This window comes from Garra rufa, chromosome 10 (genome assembly GCF_049309525.1).
Source record: "Garra rufa chromosome 10, GarRuf1.0, whole genome shotgun sequence".
NCBI classification, from domain to species: domain Eukaryota; kingdom Metazoa; phylum Chordata; class Actinopteri; order Cypriniformes; family Cyprinidae; genus Garra; species Garra rufa.
This window is the reverse complement of record NC_133370.1, coordinates 45,612,725-45,637,448: the sequence shown is the minus strand read 5'-3', so window position 1 is coordinate 45,637,448 and position 24,724 is coordinate 45,612,725. Positions and strand designations below refer to the sequence as shown.

The following is a 24,724-nucleotide window of genomic DNA, read 5'->3' as shown; positions in this document are numbered from 1 at the left end:
GTTTTTATTTTATTTATTTATTTTTTATTAGAGTTATTAGGACCCATATTTCCCAAGGAACTGTATCAAAGCAGAGCTTTTACCTTTATTTTTGGATTTAATATATTCTTAATACTGTTTGCAATTGTTAATACTATTTTTTTGTGTGTTTTAGGGCCATTTTGTCTGAATGTTTTCCCATGTCACCTCAGTATTTTATTTTACATTTTAAAATTAAATCCACTAAATCGAAATGTTGAACAACTGAATATTTACGTTCACGGTCGTACATCGATTAGTCGAGTCTGACAGGTTGAAACACCGATGAAGGAAAACTCGATTCCCATGCGGAAGTATTTCTCTCCCTGATCATATGGTTAAATGCAGCAAAGAAAACAACCAAATTAAAATGTAAGTAGGCTAAATCACGTTGCGCTCTTATGTATTTTGCATGTTACACTGGGATTTTGTTTTTCGCATGTGTTGCCGTTCGAGCATCCTCTGTGGATGGTTTGTTGTGGTTTGAACTGGGCTGTGTTTTAGATGTCAAGCTGCTGTCACAGGAACATGGAGACATTTCAGTCCACATAGGAGTCTAGGGTGATGGAAACTGTCATGAATTGGGGTGTGGCTTAGTGGTTAAACGTCTGGGCTGGAAACTAAAAGGTTGCAGGTTCGACAGGTTGTTCCTGTGATTTATTACAGCAGCAGATTGACAGACAAAATGCAGCCCAGCCCAAAACACAACAGCTCGCCGGTTTCGTCGTTAAACATCATTATAGCCATCAAATGAGATTTCATTTTGCCATACAACACTAAAATATGTCCATCAAATTTTTATCTGTAATTTTATATATAAAAAATACAGCTTTGCTCATAAGTTTACACACCCTTTGCAGAGATATAGAATTTTTCTTTTTGGAAACCTGAAAATTTTACATCTTACATCTGAAATCTTTCAAGGGCAGTACTTAACTTAATTGAAAAAAGTATGATTTTTAATTAAAATATTACAAATTTATAAATCATCATTCTGTTCAAAAATGTACATCCGCAGCTCTTAATGCACATACAGCTTTCTTTAGGAGTATTAAATGCAGTGGCGTAACTTATAAAGTGTGTGGGACACTTTTTTTTTTCTTTTTTTTGGTTTTGTTTGTCTTTATTATTATAGGTCAGCATTAATTAGGCACAAAAATTAAATAAATGAATAGATATACAGGTTGTGTAGGAGGTTTTGGGTTCTAATCTGCCCACGTCTAATTTTTTTCCCTTGTTGAAATCACAGATGTTAATCAGTAGCCTAATTGTATAAATGGGCAAATCCAGCATTGCATTTTGCATTATGGATGTGATATACAAATGCTTAGAGAATGTATGTGTCACCAATATACCGAACCATCTGTTCATATTTGAATAAATCCTTGTTAATAATCTAAACATCAGAATATTATATGCACAAGTTTTCTATGTTAAAAAAGGCATATATTCATGCATTATGAATGTGATGAAAAAAGGACCGTTTTTGAGAGACTACATACTTTGTAGGATTTAGAGAAGCGATGGCTCTTCCGGGAACATATAATTGTTACTTTATTTTAATTTTGAAGTGTCTATTTATGAGGAATATGTACTGTTTATGGATGTGACAAGCCTGAAAATAGCACTTCCCAGACTATGGAAAATCATGCACAAAAATAAAATAAAAAAATGCTTTAAAAACTTTAAAAGAGACCTCACATTGGTATTTAAACCACCAAATATTTACATCCAAATAAAACACTCTTTTACCTTGTCTTTTACTTCTGCAAAATGTCAGCTCATTTTAAGACATGGCCCCTTTAAATGTCAACGAGCTCTGCTCGCCCCGCCCCTCTCTGGGATTATGTTTACTTTAGCCACAATTAGCCGCATTTAGCTGCATTTAGCCTTGTTTATCGGCAAAACTTGCCAACAAGCACATTATTAAGAAAGGCCATTTGCAAAGATGCATAAAAAACCCTTATACTCACTTCTGCTGTGGGTGAAGCTAGGGCTGTTCGATTCCGAAAATTTTGGAATCGATTCCGATTCCTGGTTCTGGAATCGATTGGATTCGATTCCTCACTGTTGTTTCGATTCTTTTTCGATTCTTGTTTTTTAGATTGGAGGAAGCTAATTTCGCAATAAATGCAGGATGTAAAGGTTGATAGGTAAAGGTTGTATAAAGTTACCTTCTCATAATATGAAGCTTCATTTGTAAAAAAAAAAAAAAAAAAAAAAGATATATATATACTAGTATTTTTCTGTAGCTCTGACTGATTTCAAATTGTAATTCATTGCCCAGGAAATTAGTCATAACCCACAGCTCAGCAGTGGACATGCATTTATTGCATGAATAAAACAAGACGTGACGTGTATAAAATGACAAAATTAGCAAACTACACACTGAAACAAAATAAACAGAACTTTAACAACAACACTGATATAAGAGCTATAATTTCGCAATAAATGCAGGATGATATAAGAGCTCGTGGCGTAGCTGTCAAATCAGATGCGCTCTCGGCCACTGATACGTGCTCTCTGCGTTTTCTTTCAGAGTTATCATTGGCTGATAGAAAGATTAAAAATAGCATTTATTTAAGATGTAAATAAGATCAAGACACGTCATGATCTATTCTGTCGTGGAGCGCTCAAAATTGTGGACAACACGAGCCAGTTCTCCCGTAAAATAACATCTGAATCGTTTTTTGAACTGGTTCATTTAAATTATCTATCCGAACGAATCTTTTCGTGGAAATGTATCAGACTATAATAACTATTAGCGAGCAAGAGGCAAATTAATGGGTGCTTCTCAAACTGAAGGCTGCATCCTTAAACTCAGACGAGTTTAGTAATGAGTCGTTTTTATTTTCGTCAATCGACGTTTGATGACTTGCAGCCGAAATATGCAGCCTTCATGGAATGCTTCCGTTTAAGAGGTAAGTTTTGTTGAACTGAAAACGGCTCTGAATGAGAAGTCGATTCCCCTTGAGAGGATTCATTTTTGGAATCGATTCCCAGCCCTAGGTGAAGCTGCATCACGAATGATTCACACGAAGATAGACGAATAATTAGATCGGGATCTGCCTTTCTTTTCAAAAACGAAAGTAATGTTAATCCTCTGCGTCTTCAGCGACTCAGATGTCGGGAGTAAATGACTACTGCTATGTTCATTATTGCATCCAACAACAGAACACCTCAATCGCTCAATTAGAGTCTTCCTCTGCACCTGAGTCACACAATGGCGATCGTATTCGGACTGTTTCAGCTCGTTGAGGGCGGGTCTAAGGTAAGGCGCTCGTGTCAATCGAATGTGTTTCGTCACAAGACAAGAAGCTAAGAATGACCTGATTTAAAAAAAGGGGTAATACTTTTAAAGATTAAAAATACCACTTGGTGGATTTGTATCATTGTAGGGTGTTTACACAAACTGCCAACACAAATTAATGTTCAAACAACATGTAAAAGTTAGTTTTGCACCCGATGACCCCTTTAACAGAAACTGATGTCATATGTGACCGTGGACCACAAAACCAGTCATAAGGTTAAATTTTACAAAACTGAGATGTATACATCATATGAAAGCTCAATAAATAAGCTTTCTTTTGATGTATGGTTTGTTAGGATAGGACACTATTTGGCCGAGATACATCTATTTGAAAATCTAGAATCTAAGGGTGCAAAAAAATCAAAATACTGAGAAAATCACCTTTAAAGTTGTCCAAATTAAGTTCTTAACAATGCATTTTACTAATCAAAAATTACATTTTGATATATTTACAGTAGGAATTTTACAAAAAATCTTCATGGAACATGATCTTTACTTAATTTCCTAATGATTTTTGGCCTAAAAGAAAAATCTAAAATTTTGAACCATGCAATTGGCTATTGCTACAAATATACCCCAGCGACTTAAGACTGGTTTTGTGGTCCAAGGTCACATATATGTTTCATCAGCATCAGGTACGTCTTTGCCATGAGATGTTTCAAAAAAGCGATGGGGACAATATCGACCACGGCAAAAAATGGTGGGGACATCCAGCTGTCCTACTTGTAAATAACGCCTATGATTAAATGTGTCTGTTTGCGTGTCTCTGTGTGTTTTAGGTAAAAGAGCATAGTTGTGGTGTCCAGCTGGAATCATCATGTCCTCCGCTGGTCCATCACTGTCGTGCCCTCAGCGCTTCATGGCTGGAGCTGAAGCCGGGGCAGCGGGTGATCGTGGGAATTACTCCTCAGACAGACACGCTGGGCTCCTGCTAGCTCAGATGAACAAAATGCGCCAGCAGTCTGACTTCTGCGATGTGCGACTGCTGGTAGGCGGACGGGTGTTCGGGGTCCATAAGCTGGTGCTGGCTGCCAGCGGTCCATATTTTGCTGCTCTGTTCTCTGGAGCCATGAGCGAAGCCCATGAGGAAGAAGTTCGCATTGCCGGAGTGGAGGCTGATGTCTTTGAAATTCTCCTGGAATATATTTACACTGGTATGTGTTCGTCTATCACTTCAGACATCAGCAGGAACTTAATTAGTGGCATTATTGAAGGAATAGTGTGCCCAAAAAAATGAAACATTTCTTATTTAAGATCTACACTACCAGTCAAAAGATTTTGAACTGTAAGATTTTTTTAAATGTTTTTTAAAGATGTCTCTTCTGGTTACCAAGCCTGCTTACTACATTTATTTAATCCAAAATACAGCTAAACAGGAATATTGTGAAATATGTTTACTATTTAAAATAACTGCTTTCTATTTGATTATATTTTAAAATGTCATTTATTCCTGTGATCAAAGGTAAATTTTCAGCATCATTTCTCCAGTCTTCAGTGTCACATGATCCTTCAGAAATCATTCTAATATGCTGATTTGCTGTTCTAGAAACATTTGTTATTATTATTGTTATTAGCAGTATTTAAAAAGTTTTTACATTTTTTACAGGATTCTTTGATGAATAGAAAGATCCAAAGATGAGCATAATAAAAAGCTTTCGTAACATTATACACTGCACCATTCAAAAGCTTGGAGACAGTATAATTTATTTAGTTTGGGGGGGGGGGGGGATTATAGAAATTAATACTTTTATTTAGGATGCTTTAAATGGACCAAAAGTGAAGATAAAGACATTTATAATGTTACAAAAGATTTCTATTTCAGATAAATGCTGTTCTTCGGAACTTTCTGTTCTTCAAAGAAACCTGAAAAAAATTTACTCTGCTTTCAACGTAATAATAATAAATCAGAATATTAAAATGGTTTCTAAAAGATCATGTGACTGGAGTAACGGTGCTAAAAATTTAGATTTGAAATCACAGGAATAAAATACATTTTAAAATATATTCTTATATAAAACATAATCTTAGTATTTTGCTGTACTTTGGATCAAATAAATACAGGTTTGGTGAGCAGAAGAGACGTCTTTAAAATCATTAAAATTCAAAAACTTTTGACTGGAAGTCTAGATGAGTTTGTTTCTTCATCAGATTTGGGAGAAATTTAGCATTCTGTCACTGGGTCATCAATGGATCCTCTGCAGCGAATGGGTGCCGTCTGAATGAGAGTCCAAACAGCTGATAAAAACATCCCAAGTAATCCACACCACTCCGGTCCATCAATTAACATGCCATGAAGTGAAAAGCTGCATGTTTGTAAGAAACAAATAAATCATGAAGACATTTTAACTTTGAACTTTTTTTAATAATTCATAATAAAGCAAAATAATTGTTTAGAACTGTTTTGGACTGTTTTTTAGTTTGCAAACGGTGGTTGATCTGTGCAGATTTCTCCCCTAATTCGGACAAGACAACGTTATCACTGTTGAAAGAAATATTATGGATAAAGGACTAATATTTAGCCAAAAGCAATAGTTTGAAGCCTTTTGCTTCTCAAGACGTTAATTGATGGACTGGAGCGGTGTGGATTACTTGTATATTATTGTGATGTTTTTATCAGCTGTTTGGACTCTCATTCTAACGGCACCCATTCACTGCAGAGGATCCATTGGTGAGCAAGTGACCGGAGGGTGATTAATTTTTTTGGTGATTTATTACTTTAATATTGCTCAAATGAACAAACCTCTAACAAGTAGTATTAAACTGTGAGATGCAACTTAATCATTTATGTGAACTATACATCAAATCATCCAACATTTTGAGGATTTTATATTATAAGATGAAGATCCACCATTATGTGCCTATAGCCAGATTCTGCTGTCTCTGAAGCACATTGTATTGGATTTATTTGCTTAAAATAGTTGAAAAAAGAGAATTCGTATTGAACATAAAAATTTAAAAATGTATTATCTCTTGAAGTTTTATGTCCATTGTGTTCAGAGGGACTGAACCTTTAATAAGTATGCTGTAAGTTTCTTAAAATGAAAATGTGTCTAGTGTATAAGAATGTATCACATTAAGAATCATATTAAAACACTTTTTTGTCCGGACAGGCTCTATTGATGTGACGGTGGACACTGTGCAGGAGCTGATGGTGGCTGCAGACATGCTGCAGTTGAGTGAGGTGGTGGATATATGTGGAGAATTCCTCCGAGCTCATATGGACCCATCCAACTGTGTGGGGATCTTTCGCTTTTTGGAGCAGATTGCCTGTGTGGAGCTGTTACAGTTCACTGAAGACTACATCCATGTCCACTTTCTAGAGGTAGGTTCATTGATGCATTTTTTCCATTTGAAACAGTCTGAGTTTTGGTTTATTGTATCACTATTTCACAGGGAAACTTCTCTGTAAAAGTAGTTTTGGTCAGGAAATTCAAATATAAAGCTTTTTATTTGTGTTGGGGTCAACCGCAACCTTATTGGTTTTCATGCAGTTTACAAAAATCACATTTAGAGATTAATGTAAAAACAAAAAAAAAAACTTATTGTAGCTTGTCTAAATGAGTCTAAACAGCTGTTAAAAACATCACAATAATCCACAAGTAATCCACACCACTCCAGTCCATCATTTAATGTCTTGAGAAGTAGGGATGCACTGAATATTCAGCAACCAAAATTATTCAGCTGAAAAAACAAAAAGTGAACAATGACGTCAAATGTCACCTTTATTTATATAGTGATTTTAACAATACAGATTGTGTCAAAGCAACTGCACAGTATTTAAACAGCACAATAGTGTGTAAGTAACGCATTATTGTAAATAATCAATTTTCAGTTCACTCCACTTTTTTATAAATAAAATAAAACAGTAAGAGAAAAATAATGATAACAATCATTACAACAGCTCTATTAATACATTTATTCTAACATTCTCCTTTGCTCAGCAAGCCTGCATTTATTTGTACATTAAAAACACATGCCTGATTCAAGAAGCGTGTCTTAAAAATGGCCAAAGAATATTATTTTACTAACTTATTAATTTTAAGTTAAATTGTGCTTTGTTGGTAGGCTATTATGTCCACTAGAATGTTAAAAATGCAATTTTAAAAAAAAAATTGTTGTTCTGTAATTGATTTTTTTTTTCTTTGTAAAGCAAAATGAAACTGTAAAAAGCAAATATTAGATATTTTATGCAATGGTGAAAAACAAATTGGTAAAATACCTGGGGGAAAACACGAAAAACCGTGTTCGGTAATCGGCCTTCGGCCCAGTTTGTTTGGCTTCAGCTTTGGCCAATTACTTTTATTTGGTGCATCCCTGTTGAGAAGTGAAAAACTGCATGCTTGTAATAAACAAATTCTTTATTAAGACTTTTTCTTACAGCTGTTTTCAGTAAAAATATGAGTCCTTTATCAATAATAATGCTTTCTCCTGTGAAAAAGTAATCTTGCATGAATCACGTGAGAAATATGCACAGATCAAGCAGTGTTTACATGCAAAAACAGTCCTAAACAAACATAATAGTGGATTTTGATGTGGGAGGACTTCTTAAGACAGGGCATGCACTGGGGGAAGTGCTTTTTTAGATTATTGATTGATATTTTAGCTAAAAACAACAGTTTAAAGTTATGCCTTTATTATGGATTTGCTTCTCACAAACACACAACTTCTCACTTTAAAAGAGGTTAACAGATGAACTGAAGTGGTGTGGATCACTTGTGGATTACTGATGTATTTATCAGCTGTTTGGATTCTCATGTAGCACTCTAAAGATTCATGTAAAAATAAAAGCTCCTCATTGAAGCTTGTCAGAGTGAGGTGGTGTTAACATCTATTTTTTTTTATTGGGTTGGGGTCAATGTTCAAAAACTAGCTGCACTGACAGATATTTTATGTTTATATGCTATGACTTCTTGTAGTGACTATTTGCACACTGAAGGGCAAATGCAAATAAATAGAAATTACAAAAGATGAAAAAAAGGAGAATTTTCCTTGGATGTTTTTAAAAAAAGTCTTAAATTTTAACCAAACTTTGAGTCTTAAAAGGATTAATTCTGTTCCGGTATAAAAAATTCCTGACAATTTACTCATTGTCATCCAAGATTTTCATGTCTTTATTTCTTCAGTTGAAAAGAAATTAAGGTTTTTGAAAAAAAAAAACATTCCAGGATTTTTCTCCATATAGTGGACTTCAGTGGGAGCCAGTAGGTTGAAGGTCCAAATTGCAGTTTGAGTGCAGGACTTGAGATGATCCCAGCTGAGGAATAAGGTTCTTATCTAGTGAAACAATTTGCCATTTTCTGAAAACAATACAAATTTATATACCTTTTAACCACAAATGCTCGTCTTGCACTAGCTTGTCTTCACGCACCCAGTGTTTACAAAGTGAACATGCAAAGAAAGTTAAAAAAAAGGTAGAACAGCGATGTCGGATGATATTGAAGTTGCAATATCATGTAACCGCATGTAACCTTTCCAACATGATTACGTAACGCGTGAAGACATGCATGCACATCGCAGAGTTATCGCAAGACGAGCATTTGTGGTTAAAAGTATGTACTTTTTTTTTTTTTTTTTTTTTTTTTTAGAAAATGTTTTGCTAGTTAAGACCCTTATTCCCCTTCGAAGCTGCATTTTGGACCTTCAAACCATTGGCCACCACTGAAGTCCACTATATGGAGAAAAATCCTGGAACCTTTTCCTCAAAAACGACCGAAGAAAGAAAGACACGAACATCTTGGATGACACAGGGTTAAGTAAATTATCAGAAAATGTTTATTCTGGAACTAATCGTATTTGTCATATTTCAGTGTTTGACAAGCTACAGTAAAGGTTTTCTGTCTTACCTGACTCTTTTCTGTTTTACAAAGTGATGATTTTTGGCAAATTGCATTAAAACCATCAGATTTGACTCTTGTCACAATTGGTATAAGCAAAATGTGTACCACCTTTCCAAAACGCATCTATATGTTGAAACTTTGCATGCATAGTAATAACCTAAATGAGAAAACATCAGAAAATTTAAAGAAGAAACTAATAGTTTAACTGGTCTTTTTTAAGCATTTTGAAAATCAAATAAAGGTCAAAGTGACTAACAACAAGAGGGTTTTTAACCTCGGGTTCCTCCAGGCAGGATAAACCTGTAGTGAGTATTGAAGGTCACCAAGATAAATAATTATGAATACTGCCAACTTTTGTTCTACAGTGATTTTCTAGGGCTCCAAATATTTAGTCTTCATGACTTTAAGTATTTTGTGGTTTTAAAAAACCATTCTGAACTTCCACATCCTGTGTCTGGTTTCAGGTTTGCGCCTCAGAAGAGTTCTCAAGCTTGTCTAAAGATCAGCTGGTGAAGCTGCTCCGCAGTGAGGAGCTCAGGATCGAAGACGAGTATCAAGTGTTCACGGCTGCTATGGACTGGCTGCACCACAACGTGCCGCACAGGAAGAAGCATGTGGTGGAGGTTCTGGAGCCTGTGCGCTTCCCGCTGCTGTCTCCACAGAGGCTCTTCAAGTACATCGAGGGTGAGAGAGATGCTGTGTTTCACTTTAGTGCTCCTCACTAATCAGGACTCGTGTTCTTATCCCTATTAGGAAGAAAATTCCACATAGTCTGACATAGGCAAAAGTTATGATTAACAGAAATGTTAAAGGAACTGTATGTAAGAAATTTAATCATAAAATGGCCCTGACATGTCACTAGACATTAAGAAATCATGTTCATTTCAAATACTTATATCACTGACAACAGTGGTCCGGCCAGGATATTGTCGTTTAAAAGTGAAAGTTGCAGCCCACAACTGATGTTATTGTTGTCATTTTTTGTTTTGGCCTGAGGCTCCACCCTCCAGCTATCTACCAATCACTAAGTCAGTAGAGTTTTGTCATCCGGGTTGCCAGCTCTGCTCTAGTTCCAGCTGCAGCTACGAACGTGTCGGATAAAACATGTATAACGTTACGAAACCTAAAAGCCTCGTTGTGAACCCGAAATACGTCGTGACAAAGTCCGAAATAAAAAAAGGATTTGTATAGGAGATGCCTTTGAAAGATGGTGACATCTGAAAACGGATCCTGCAGCTTAGCTGGCAACCTGGAGTCAGGTGGGAAGGGGATACACTGTTCTACAATATTTTGAAAGTGATTGCAGTACCAGTTTTGGCCACAATCCTACATACGGTTCCTTTAAAGAGACATTTAAGAGGATTTAATTAAACATTAAACATTAAAATGAAAGGACAGAATAAAAAAAAGAATAAAGTGTGAATAAAATATTCGTCTGTCAAATAATACAGGCATTGGAAGTTATGTTTAAATATATATTCATGTATTAAATATAAAATGATAATAATTGATTTGAAACTGTGAATTTTCATTGGATGATTATGAAAATAAGTAAACTTTGAAGCTTAGATTTCATAAGGTCTCATTTATGTCATTTTTTAGTGTTTGACAAGCTACATAAATGTTTTTTTGTTTTATTTTTGGCTCTGCTGTTTTGTCAGAGTGTTCATTTTTGACAAACTGTATTGATCAATAAATGATTATAGGGCTGGGCGGTATGACCAAAATTTTATTTCACGGTATCAATATCTTTCACGATATAGTTTTTTATATAGGTAGTTATTCCAGAAAATGTACAAAAGGGCTTTATATAATAAATAAGCTTGAATATTTAAGAAAATAAAATGACTTGATCTTATTTGATTATTTTGTATTTTATTTTTAACCTAAACAAAATATGACTTTATATGAACAACAATTCCACTGTATGTCACATTTCACAGCTTGATGTGGACAGAACTTATTATTGTAAACTTTTCTCAAGTAACATCTCACAGATATAAAATATATCTCAAGTAAATAACAGGAAAAGAAAACTTAAATATGAAAATATAAATATGTAAACACTTTAAGGTTTATCCTTTTTCATGTTTTTATAACCTCCCAGCGTATCCTTCAGTCTTGCCCACTTATTTACATTTCGCGGTATACACGGAATAAAAAAATCTTTTACGGTACACATTTCATTCCGCGGTAACGATATATACCGTCATACCGCCCAGCCCTAAATGATTACATTAATTATAATTAGTTATCTGAAAAAAATATTATACTGTCAAATAACATAGGCAATGCAAGTTATGCTAAAATATAACTTCATATACAATGGTTATTCAAAACGTGTTACAAGAGAATTTAAGAGCATAAAAATGAATTTAAAGTTATATAAACTGTGCACAGTTTTTGGTGTACTGCATTACTAAGTAATTACTGCAAATTATTACTTTTCCCTTGAAAGGGATTTGTAATTACTTACTATTTAATTACAGTTAATTCTAATGTGATTGCAAGTTGCATAAATACTGTATAGACAATAAACAATTGTATCTGAAACAGTAGTGGATTTAACATTAAAATGTAACATCTGTTGTTAAAATACTTTTAGTCAGTTTAAATATAAAATATGCAATTTTATATTGTTTATTAGAAAAAATAGCATATTCATGTTGATCCTTGTTAGACAGGGTAATTAGCAAAGTTATCTATTTACACTTATTTAGATGAAGTTAGTAGTTAATTACTTTTTTTTAGACTAACTTCTTCAACACTGAGCTTTAAATAAAATAAAGTGAAGTGCATTGGGACAAGCACAGATTGTTTATGTTTTGCAAGAAGCTTGATGCATGAATGTAAAATCAAACGAAAATGCAGGGTGTATGTATCCTGTGTATTTAACGAATGTGGCAAATTTTTTATTTTATAGCCAGAATGATCTGTTTATTTTGGTGTACTTGTCAGTGACATTAGTTTCCGTTACTACAGGTATTTCTGACTTCAGTTTGCGAGTTGCGTTGCAGACCCTTCTGAGAGAGTACACTGAAGTCAACAAGTCTCCTAAAGAGAGCAAACCCTTCAGCCTTCTGCAAACGGCCAAGGCCAGACCCAGGAGAAAAGCCCGCAAGTATCTCTATGCCATTGGTACGTCAACTCCCCTGCATGCGTGCACATGATATTTGTCTTAATCATGTTTGTCCAGTTCAGCATTGATCTGTCTGCTTGTGTCTCTCAGGCGGTTACACTCGTCTGCAGGGTGGGCGATGGAGTGACAGTCGGGCTTTGAGTTGTGTTGAACGCTTTGATTCGTTTAGTCAGTACTGGACCACTGTGTCTTCGCTGCATCAGGCCCGCAGTGGACTCGGCGTGGCCGTACTGGAAGGCATGATATATGTAGTGGGAGGTAAGTTTGTGGGTTTTGTGTCTATCTTTTGCTGTGGTGTGTCAGTAGGAACTATCAGTTTACCTTTCCAAACAGTCATTTTGCCAGTAATTGTAATAATCCAGTGAGATTTTTGTTAGATAACAGCCAGTGCTCCACACAGAGATCTGGTCTCTTCATTATCCAGTCTGTCTGGAATGACATAAAGAGACATTACAAACTGAGACAGACTAAATCCAGAAGTCTCCAAGACAGAGATGGGCAGTATTTAGTATTTACATACTTTTGAAAAAAAAAAGTATTTAGTATTTAAATACATTTAGTCTTAGTATTTTTTTTTCCAGCAGTATAATAATTTTGAAAATACAAAAATACTAAGTTTAAAGGATAACTATTGCCAAAATGCAACCTGGGCTGTTTTTTTTTACTGTAAACGAGGCAAACTTATATCTAAAAGCATAATTACGACAAACGAGCCGTTTTTGAGATTGACCGCGATTTCGTTTTGTGGTCAATGGCTCGACACACCATGAAACTTTGCTTGAAGTATCGTCTGGGTCTCTACACATGAACTCCAGCATTGAGAACATTGTTTCTGTACACAGAGTTTACTAAAAAGAAAGGTTTTGAACAACTCACTTTCACTGTTTGAGTTTCCGCTCGTGGCCGTCTTGCCAGTCAAGAAGTGTCGATCTCCGAATGCGAATAAATGGACTCCATAGGACGAAATATTAGGCTTATATGAGGCTCTTTTTACAACTAGAAGGTTAATATTGTTTTTCACTTGCGACAAAACAACGAATTAGCCGTGCATTTATATGGAAATATGCTTTAGGACCTATCCATCCTCGCATTCGGAGATCGACACTTCTTGACTGGCAAGACGGCCGCGAGCGGAAACTCAAACAGTGAAAGTGAGTTGTTCAAAATCTTTCTTTTTAGTAAACTCTGTGTACACAAACAATGTTCTCAATGCTGGAGTTCATGTGTAGAGACCCAGGCGATACTTCGAGCAAAGTTTCATGGTGTGTCGAGCCTTCTTAGTGTTGTAAAAATATCGATTTTGATGCGCTCAAAGTTATGCCCTTAGTTCTCCTATTCACCGGCCATTGACCACAAAGCGAAATCACGGTCAATATCTAAAACGACTCGTTTGTCGTAATTATGCTTTTAGGTATAAGTTTGTCTCGTTTACAGTAAAAAAAACAGCCCAGGTTGCATTTTGGCAATAGTTATCCTTTAAGCGACACTGCAGGTGATTAGAGTAAAAAAAAAAAACCTAATAGTTATCACCTTACTTACACAGTTGATAGATTACTTTGATAATTGCAAAAAAAAAAAAATTGTATTACAAGTGTTCTAAAATGTTAGGTTTAAATATGCAAATGAGGCATTATTTAATGAAATATGCGCTAATTTGCATACATTTCTAGTACAAAAATCTAAACACTGGATGAAGTCAGTTTTGAGATTTAAGCTTTGAGTCAAAAGTTTTTACTGAGGGAATTTTGGGTATCTCATTTCGTCACCCCATAATTCAGAAAAACCTTAGAACAGACAGGAAACACTATTTTTATTTTTTTTTTTTTAACCATTTTTTGGGGAACAAAATATATAAAATTAAGCAAATCATATATGAACAAATCCCTCTGCTAAAACCTTCAGGATATAGACAGGAATAAAAATGTAAAGTTTGGTGTGTGTAAGTGCTACTGAAGTGGAGATTTATGGCTCAGAATATAGGAAGAAAAAACTAATTTTGAGAAAATGGCCTTTAAAATTATGTATTGTAATTGAAATCTATTGACACAGTATAAAAAATTTGATGTTTTCTTTTGAGTAGTCTGGAAAAAAAAACACTATGAAAAAACAAAAAAACTCAAAACCTCAAACTTGATAGGTGCATGAAAAAACAGTGGTTTTGCCTGCAGTGTCTCCTCTTAAGGCCTGGTTTCATAGACTGGGTTTAGGTTAAGCCAGGATTAGGCAATAGTTCAAACTGATATTTCCTACTGACTCACTACAGCAAAAGATAGAAATGGAATGCACTTAAAACCATTTTTAGCTGGTGAAAATGCTACTGTTTTAAACATTTTGACCACCGCTGTATATGTAGTAATAAAAAAAGTTTTAAATCATCACTTAAAACACACTAGCAATTGCACAGCAATGTTCTTAAATAGTACTTGGTGAATTTCTAGAAGACAGTGATAATCATACAGCCATCTTGTGTTGCACAGGAGAAAAGGACTCCATGATTTTCGATTGCACAGAGCGGTATGATCCAGTGACCAAGCAGTGGGCGGCAGTGGCGTCTCTAAACTATCCACGCTGTGGGGTTGGAGTTTGTTCCTGTCATGGAGCTCTTTACGCACTTGGTATGCAAATTTAGATGCTTACCGGCAGGATAAGTTTAGGTACTATCAGTCTGGTGCGCTCTTCAGTATTTTGTTCAGTGAGTTTTTGCTTAAAACAAGCAAAATAATCTGGCAATGGGGTAAGAAAAAAGGCTTATTTCAAGCAGACAACTAGATTATTTTTCTTACCCCATTGGCAGATTATTTTGCTTGTTTTAAGCAAAAACTCACTTAATTTTGACTTGTTTTTACTAAAAACAAGACAATCATTTTTACTTGTCTAGAAAATCCTTCCTATGGCAAGCCGTTCAGGAAAAAAAAACATGTGTATTGTGTGAATATGGATTGGATCACTGGTTGAATGTATGGTTTAATCACAAATGCATCTGTTCATAATACATTGGTATAACCAGACATGTATTGGTTTAGATACATCGGTTTGATCACATGCACATGGGTTTGCTCCTGTATACGTTGGTTCGTTCAAGTAAACATTGGGCTTTCAATAATGCAATGGTTTCCTCAACTATGTATTGGTTGAGATAAATCGGTTTCCTCAAGTATACATTGGTTTGTAAGTATATTGTTTTTTTCAGGTATATTATGGTCTAGATACATTGGTTAGCTCAAATATACATTGGTTTGTTCAGCTGTAGATTGGTCTAAACCGATGTATCTAAACCAATATATACTTGAATAAACCCATATATACTAACCAATACATAGTTGAGAAAACCAATGTATCTAGACCAATATATACTTGAACAAACCAATATATACTAACCAATACATAGTTGAGGAAACCAGTATATCTAAACCAATATATACTTGAATAAACCAATATATAAATACACAAACCAATATATTACTGAAGAAACCAATATATACAGACCAATGCATACTTAAATAAACCAATATATAATAACCAATACACAGTTGAGGAAACCGATATATCTAAGCCAATATGTAACTGAAAAAAACAATATAAGCTTAAGTAAACCAATGTATCTAAACCAATCTACAGCTGAAAAAACCAATGCATACTTGAGCTAACCAATGTATCTAAACCATAAAATACCTGAAGAAAACAATATACATACAAACCAATGTATACTTGAGGAAACCGATTTATCTCAACCAATACATAGTTGAGGAAACCAATGCATTATTGAGAAGCCCAATGATTACTTGAACGAACCAACGTATACAGGAGCAAACCCATGTGCATGTGATCATACCGATGTATCTAAAACAATACATGTCTGGTTATACCAATGTATTATGAACAGATGCATTTGTAATTAAACCATACATTCAACCAGTGATCCAATCCATATTCACACAATACAAATTAATTTTTTCCTGAACGGCTTGCCATACCTTCCTGATTCAAGAATTTTTAGATATTTTGGCTGGAAACAAGACAAAAAATCTAAGTAAGAAAAGCATTTTTTGCAGTGTGTGAGCTGATACAGTGACAGCTTCGCCATTCTCTCCAACATTACATAACTAATTAAACTTGATCTTTACATTCTTAACTTTAATGCAGATTTTAGATATAAGCCGTCAATCACTCCCTGACACTGCGTTCTACTGAAACTCGGAACCAGACAGATTTTTTTTCTCTCTCTCAACCAACCTGTTCCCGATCTGCACAAACTGCATTGCAATTAGGGGTGTGTGATATGACGGTTTTTGATTGTGGACAATTAAAATGTCTCCACAATCTGCTTTTGAAGAAATCTACTATTTTTGGTGCTACAGCGCACATTCTGTCAGATGCAATTCTGGCGCCTTCGTCTCAATATACTGTACAACGCGGCATACATTCACATCAGATGATAACTCAGCAGCAGAGTTCCACTCACGCAGGGGTGTAATTTCCACTGGGGACACACTTTTTAAAAAAATCTCATTTGTGTCCTCCCACTTTAAATTTTTTTGTTAAAGGGGTCATCGGATGCCCATTTTCCACAAGTTCATATGACTCTTTAGGGTCTTAATGAAAAGTCTCTAATATACTTTGGTTAAAAAAACACCCTTTTACCTTGTCAAAATCAGCTCTGCAAATATCAGCTCATTTTATCGCATGGGCCCTTAAATGCAAATGAGCTCTGCTTGCCCCGCCCCTCTCTGCTGAGGGATTACCAGCTGTAATGTTTACTTTAGCTGCATTTAGCCGCGTTTATCGGCGAAACTTGCCAACAAGCACATTATTAAGAAAGGCTATTTCTAAAGGTGCATAAAAAACCCTTCTACTCACTTCTGCTGTGGGTGAAGCTGCATCACGAATGATTCACACGAACATAGATGCATATGTAGATCGGGATCAGCACTTTCCTTTTAAAAACGAAAGTAACGTTGCCCTCTGCCTCTTAAGTGGCTCAGATGTCGGGAGTAAATGACTACTGCTTTGTTCATTATTACATCCAACAACAGAGCACCTCAATCGCTCAATTAGAGTCTTCCTCTGCACCTGAGTCACACAATGGCGATCGTATTCGGACTGTTTCAGCTCGATGAGGGCGGGTCTAAGGTAAGGTGCTTATGTCAATCAAATGTGTTTCGTCATAACGACAAGAAGCTGAGAATGACCTGATTTTAAAAAGGGGATATTACTTTTAAAGATTAAAAAAATACCACTGGGTGGATTTTTATCATTGTAGGGTGGTTGTGTACACAAACTGCCAACACACATTAATGTTCAAACAACATGTAAAAGTTAGCTTTGCATCTGATGACCCCTTTAAATTAATGTCTTGTATTGTAGAATGCACGCTAAGCGCCGTGAGAGTTTCGCGTGACCATTAAAATGAAACCAAAAGTAAAACGTGCATGTGCATTCGAAAGCAATTTTAATACCCCACGTTTAGAGAGCGACTCCCCAATGCGCGCAAATTAGGCTACATAACATGTCTAGGCTGTAGGCTACAATAGTTTGTGTAGTTGTCTATAGCTCTGTATCATGCTATTGCACTTTGAATATTGAGAGGCTAGCCTACTTTGATTATGGCTGCATTTATTGTTTGCATTTAATACGACTAAAAAAAGAACTGTGTCGTTTATTTTTTGTTATTTCTACTGTAGATTGTTTAAAAATGCAGTGGTTGCCTCTAATTTAAATGGCTCTACCTATAATAGAGAAAATAAACATCTTGTTCATGTACTCATATTTTCATTCATTCTTGTCCCTTCCTTAAGGCATAAAATAAATATTAAAAAAAGGCTTTCAGAATCAGCCCATTTGCTTGTAAAACATTAGCAATCAGAATCGGCCTTGAAGAATCAAGATCAGTGCATTACTAAAAATAAATTTTGGGATGAGTGCAGGCTTTTCTGCTCAATTGGCAGTTTTGGTGCTCCTAATATTCATTTGGTGCTCTTAATTTTTTTTTTTTTTTTGGTGCTCCTTACTTTTTTATGTTTACAGTGGTGTGAAAAAGTGTTGACCCCCTTCCTGATTTTTTATTTTTTTGTATGTTTGTCACACTTTAATGTTTCAGGTCATCAAACAAATTTAAATATTAATCAAAGATAACGCAAGTAAACACAACATGCAGTTTTTGAATGAAGGGAAAACAAAATCCAAACCCACATGGCCCTGTGTGAAAAAGTGTTTGCCCCCTAAACTTAATAACTGGTTGGACCACCCTTAGCAGTAACAACTGCAATCTAGCATTTGTGATAACTTGCAAAGAGTCTGTTACAGCGCTGTGCAGGAATTTTGGCCCAATCATCATGGCAGAATTGTTGTTATTCAGCCACATTGGAGGGTTTTCGAGCATGAACCGCTTTTTTAAGGTCATGCCACAGCATCTCAATAGGATTCAGGTCAGGACTTTGACTAGGCCACTCCAAAGTCTTTATTTTGTTTTTCTTCAGCCATTCAGAGGTGAATTTGTGTTTTGGATCATTGTCCTGCTGCAGAACCCAAGTTGGCTTCAGCTTGAGGTCACAAACAGACAAACAGATTGTCCTTCAGGATTTTTTGGTAGACAGCAGAATTCATGGTTCCATTTATCACAGCAAGTCTTCCAGGTCCAGAAGCAGCAAAACAGCCCCAGACCATCACACTACCACCACCAGATTTTACTGTTGGTATGATGTTCTTTTTCTGAAATGCTGGGTTACTTTTACGCCAGATGTAATGGGACACACACCTTCCAAAAAGTTCAACTTTTGTCTCGTCAGTCCACAGAGTATTTTCCCAAAAGTCTTGGGAATCATCAAGATGTGTTCTGGCAAAACTGAGACGAGCCTTTATGTTCTTTTTGCTCAGCAGTGGTTTTGGTCTTGGAACTCTGCCATGCAGGCCATTTTTGCCCAGTCTCTTTCTTATGGTGGAGTCATGAACACTGACCTTAACTGAGGCAAGAGAGGCCTGCAGTTCTTTAGATGTTGTTGTGGGGTCTTTCGTGACCTCTTGGATGAGTCGTCGCTGCGCCCTAGGAAGAGGTTCACCACTGTTCCATGTTTTCGCCATTTGTGGATAATGGCTTTCATTGTGGTTCGCTGGAGTCCCAAAGCTTTAGTAATGGCTTTATAACCTTTTCCAGACTGATAGATCTCAATTACTTTCTTTCTCATTTGTTCCTGAATTTCTTTGGATCTCAATATGATGTGTAGCTTTTGAGGATCTTTTGGTCTACTTCACTTTGTCAGGCAGGTCCTATTTTAGTGATTTCTTAATTGCGAACAGGTGTGGCAGTAATCAGGCCTAAATGTGTGGCTAAAACCTGCATGTTGTTTTTATCTCTGTTATCTTTGATTAATATTAATTAAATTTGTTTGATGATCTGAAACATTAAAGTGTGACAAACATGCAAAAAAATCACGAAGGGGGCCAACACTTTTTCACACCACTGTATGTCAGTGACTAGAAGTGATTGACAGATTATACATAAAATCTGCATTAAAGTTAAGAATGTAAAGATCAAGTTTAATTATGTAATGTTGGAGAGAACGGCAAAGCTGTCACTGTATCAGCTCACAGCAGTCTGTGCAGTAAACAGAAATAAATCGCACCACAACCATTTCTCGCACGCACACAAATGCTCCCAAATATATTTTGAGTTCACGCAGATGACATTTTGGGAGCATATTGCAAAACGGTTGCAATTTCGAGCCCTGTTTGTTAGTGTTTAGCAACATTCCTGCAGCTCAGTAGAGCATACCCTGGTGAAAAAAACAGCTAAAACCAGCCTAGGCTGGTTGGCTGGTTTTAGCTGGTCAACCAGCCTGGTTTTAGCTGGTCATAGCTGGTCGCCAGGCTGGTTTTAGAGGGGTTTTGGCCATTTTTCCAGCCTGGCCAGGCTGGTCAGGCTGGTCTTAGCTGGTCAGGCTGGAAAACCACCAGCTAAAACCAGCCTGGCCAGGCTGGGAGACCAGCTAAAACCAGCTACTTCCAGCTTAAACCAGCTTAAACCAGCTAATACCAGCCAACCAGCCTAGGCTGGTTTTAGCTGTTTTTTTTCAGCAGGGTAGCTCTAACGTTATGTGTTTTTTTGACAATGCATGCACTGAGAATATGTACACATTAAGTGCAATATACAATATGTCACTTTGCATTAAAGTGTCTGGCTTGAATGTAAACGGTTATGGTTTCAGGTGGCTGGATTGGCTCAGAAATTGGGAAGACCATGGAACGATATGACCCAGAAGAAAATAAATGGGAGGTTATTGGGAGCATGGCTGTTCCTCGATATTATTTTGGCTGCTGTGAACTGCAAGGTATGCAAGTCCTCATGGAAAACTCAGCTGTGTGTAAATAAATGACTTGTTTAAAAGGTTCATCTAGTTTACTAAAATAAACCGGTTTGAAAGTGACAATTCATTCACATATCATATATTTTTCATTATGTCAGCACTCTATTCTGCAGGGAGGGAATGTAAACCAATAACCAACACAGTGCATATTTTTAATGCACCATGGAAATATGAAAATAGTATGCAGGCTTTTGTTTTCAGCATGTTGTGTGAAATGTTTCAGGCTTTATCTATGTGATTGGTGGCATCAGTGATGAGGGTACAGAGCTGCGCTCGGCTGAGGTTTACGACCCCATCTCTCGCCGCTGGAGCGCTCTGCCTGTCATGGTGACCCGACGGGCGTATGTAGGTATAGCTAGTCTCAATAACTGCATCTACGCTGTAGGAGGCTGGAATGAGGCTCTGGGATCATTGGACACAGTGGAGAAGTACTGCCTAGAAGAGGTTAGAACTTCTTAATGTCCAGGCTACAACAAATAATCAGTAATCAAAGTAATCTGACAAACTCGATTAATGGCGTCTGTGTGCTGCGCATGGATAACGTCTGCTGGTTACGTCACTTAACAGTAGAGAATAACTGATTTCTATGGACAAAACACATATGATATATAGAGGAGGACATAAAGTGAGCTGCTGCAGGAAAAGGTTACATCTCACAAATCAGACTTCTTTTTTTTTATATATATATTTTGCAGTTGAAAGTTGAAAACTTGCAATTTGAGTCCATATCTCGCAATGCTGCAAAAAAGTGAGAATTGGGACTTTGTTTATAAACATATAAACATACAATTGTGAATTTATATCTCATAATTTTGAGAAAAAAGTTGAATTGCAATTTTGCATATTGCAGTTATGACTTATAAATTCTCAACTGTATTTAAATTTTGTAATTTTGAGAAAAAAAAGTTAAAATTGCAAGTAATAAAGTCATAATTGTGACTTTGTATATTGCAATTTCACAATTGTGAATTTATGTCGAAATTGCGATATACAAAATTGCATTTCTGACTTTTTTCTCAAATTTTACATTTTCCCCCTCAAACTTATAATATAAACACAATTGCAATTTTCTCACAATATTTACTTTTTTCTCAAAATTATGAGATATAAATTCCCAATTGTATGTATATAATTCAAAATTTCAATATACAGTTGCAATTCTGATATTTCTCTCAAAATTATGAGATATAAATTCACAATTATATGTTTGTATTTTGTAATTTTGATTCAGAATGGTGAATTTGTATATCAATTTCGATTTATAAATTCACAATCGTACTTTATATCTCGTAATTTTGGGAAAAAATCCAGAATTAAGACTTTGTATATCGCAATTACGACTTATAAATTCTAAATTGTATTTATATTTCGTGATTTTGAGAAAAAAGTTGCAAGTAATAAAGTCATACCTGTAATTGTGCCTTTGTATATCGCAATTTCAACTTATAAATTCACAATTGTGTTTATATCATAATTTTGAGGAAAAAAAAGCCAGAATTGCAACTTTATCGCAATTTTGACTTATAAACATACAATTGTGAATTTATATTTAATAATTTTGAGAAAAAAGTCAGAATTGGAACCTTGTATATCGCAATTTTGAGTTATAAATTTTCAACTGTATTTATGTTTCGTGATTTTGAGAAAAAAGTTGGAATTGTGAGAAAATTGCAAGTAATAAAGTCATAATTGTGACTTTGTATATCGCAATTTCAACTTCACTTCAACTTCACAATCATACCTTATATCTTGTAAATTTGAGAGAAAACTCAGAATTGCGACTTTGTATATCACAATTTCTAATTATAAATTCACAGTCGTACCTTATATCTCATAATTTTGAGAAAATAGTCAGAATTGCGACTGTATATTGCAGTTTCGACTTAAAAATTCACAATCAGATGTTTATATCTCATAAATTTGAGAAAAAAATCGGAATTTTGATTGTGTTTCGAAATTTCGACTTACAAATTTACAATCATGTTTATATCTTTTCATTTTGAGAAAAAGTCAGAATTGTGGCTGTATATCCATCTTTGACTTACAAACATTCTCTGAATTTTGAGAAAAAAATTGTATATCACAATTACGACTTACAAATTAACAAATAAAATGTTGATATCTCGTAGTTTTGAGAAAACAGTTAGAATTGTGAGAAAATACAAATAATAGTCATAATTGTGACATTGTAGATCACAATTTCGACTTAAAAATTTCTCAGTTGTATTTATATCTCGTAATTCTGAGAAAAAGTTAAAATTGCGTGAATGTTTCAAGTAACATTGTATATTGCAATTTTGACTTCACAGTCAAATTTCACAGTCAATTTTGACTTGAAATTCACAGTTGCATGTTTATATCTTTCAATCTTGAGAATTGCACCTTTATATACCGCAATTACGACTTTCTCAAATTCTCAATTGTATTTATACTTTGTGATTTTGAGAAAAAAGGTTAGAATTTGCGAGAACACGGCACGTAATAAAATCATAATTGCGACATTGTAAATCACAACTTTGACTTATAAATTCTCAATTGTATTTATATTTCGTGATTTTGAGAAAAAGTCAGAACTGTGACTGTGTATCACAATTTCAACTTATAAACATACAATTTAGAATTTATATCTCGCCTTTTTGGGAAAAAGCCACAAATGTGACTTTGTATGTTGAAATTACGACTGCGAAATTCTCAATTGCATTTATCTCGTACTTTTGAGAAAAAAGGTAAAATTACGAGAAAATTGCAATAAAGTCAAGAAAACCCAAACTACAAGAAACCCAAAACTAGGAGTAAAAAAAGTTGGAATTGTGACATAAAACGGCACAATTGTGAGTTTATATCTCACTTTTTGAAAATTTGTGAAATTGTGAGATATTACCACAATTGCAAGATGTAAACTCGCAATTGTGAGAAAAAAGTCTGAATTTTAAGACTAAAATCAAAATGACCTTTTTTTTTCGTGTGTGGCAGTAAAAACATGCACGTTCATAATTGTTTTCAGAAATTTCAAACTGCACATTGTTTGGAGGATAACACTGGAATTTAATAATGGATTGTAATTGATGTTTTTTCGTAAAAAATTGAATAGATAAAAATGCACATATTATTAATTATGTCATCGAAGAAATAATCAGCAGATTCATTGATTATCAAAATAGTAGTTAGTTGCAACCTTACATGTAACACTGTTGACTTCTCATTTTAATGCAGTATATGGCTCTGTTGTTCCAGGAGAAGTGGGTGGAAGTGGCGTCGATGGCCGTCCCGCGCGCCGGAGTAACGGTTGCGGCCGTTAATGGTTTGTTATATGCGGTGGGAGGACGGACCTCTAGCCGGGACTTTTCAGCACCGGTGACCGTCGACTCAGTGGAAATCTATGACCCTCACCTGGACACGTGGACGGAGATCGGTAACATGATCACCAGCCGCTGTGATGGAGGTGTAGCTGTGCTCTGATTCACACCCAGCAACATATCACTCATCTCCACTCAAACTGATTTTACAGTGTCTAATTTATTGTCATTTTTAAATGAGTACAGAAGGACACTGGCTATCAATCTCGTATGAGGTTAATTTTGTAGTATTGTTTGGGAAGTAAGTATCAAGGTGAGTCTTTCTAGTTTTTACCCCACTTGTGTGCTTTGAGACACTGTGAGATCTTACGCAATGCAAACATTTGTATAACTGTTTTAACAAGCAGATCGACATCCGGAAGATTCACAGCCACTGGGTTCAGCTGTACAGCACATGATCCATTACGTTGAGCTGTTTGTGCTCTCAGTTATCATCTCAGTGTTGCTCATGTGAATATTAGCCAGCAAAACTACTTTTCTTGAGTTCTGTTTTACATTTGCCTCTCATTTCAAAATGTTACATTTTGCACTTTTGTATTGTACCTTTTTGTTTCTCACGTTCTTAAAACTTGTGGAAAACTGCTTGATTGTTGTTTAAAATATTTTAATATATTGAAGTACTAGAGTTTGTTCCGTTGAGAGCTTTAATATTTCATTAAAACCAGCCATTTCCTGCAATAAATAGAAATAATGTTTTGCCACTC

General features: G+C 35.4%; 1 protein-coding gene across 1 annotated transcript; it reads left to right on the top strand.

Moving 5' to 3' along the window:
• Positions 1 to 291: 291 nt before the first annotated feature.
• ipp (intracisternal A particle-promoted polypeptide) lies at positions 292 to 24,724 on the top strand. The gene is made up of 10 exons (XM_073849216.1): positions 292 to 390; positions 4,108 to 4,482; positions 6,439 to 6,650; positions 9,630 to 9,849; positions 12,148 to 12,303; positions 12,395 to 12,562; positions 14,782 to 14,919; positions 20,506 to 20,628; positions 20,888 to 21,108; positions 23,899 to 24,724. The coding sequence occupies exons 2-10, from the start codon at positions 4,146 to 4,148 to the stop codon at positions 24,121 to 24,123; spliced, it is 1,800 nt and encodes a 599-aa protein (XP_073705317.1). The 5' UTR covers positions 292 to 390; positions 4,108 to 4,145; the 3' UTR covers positions 24,124 to 24,724.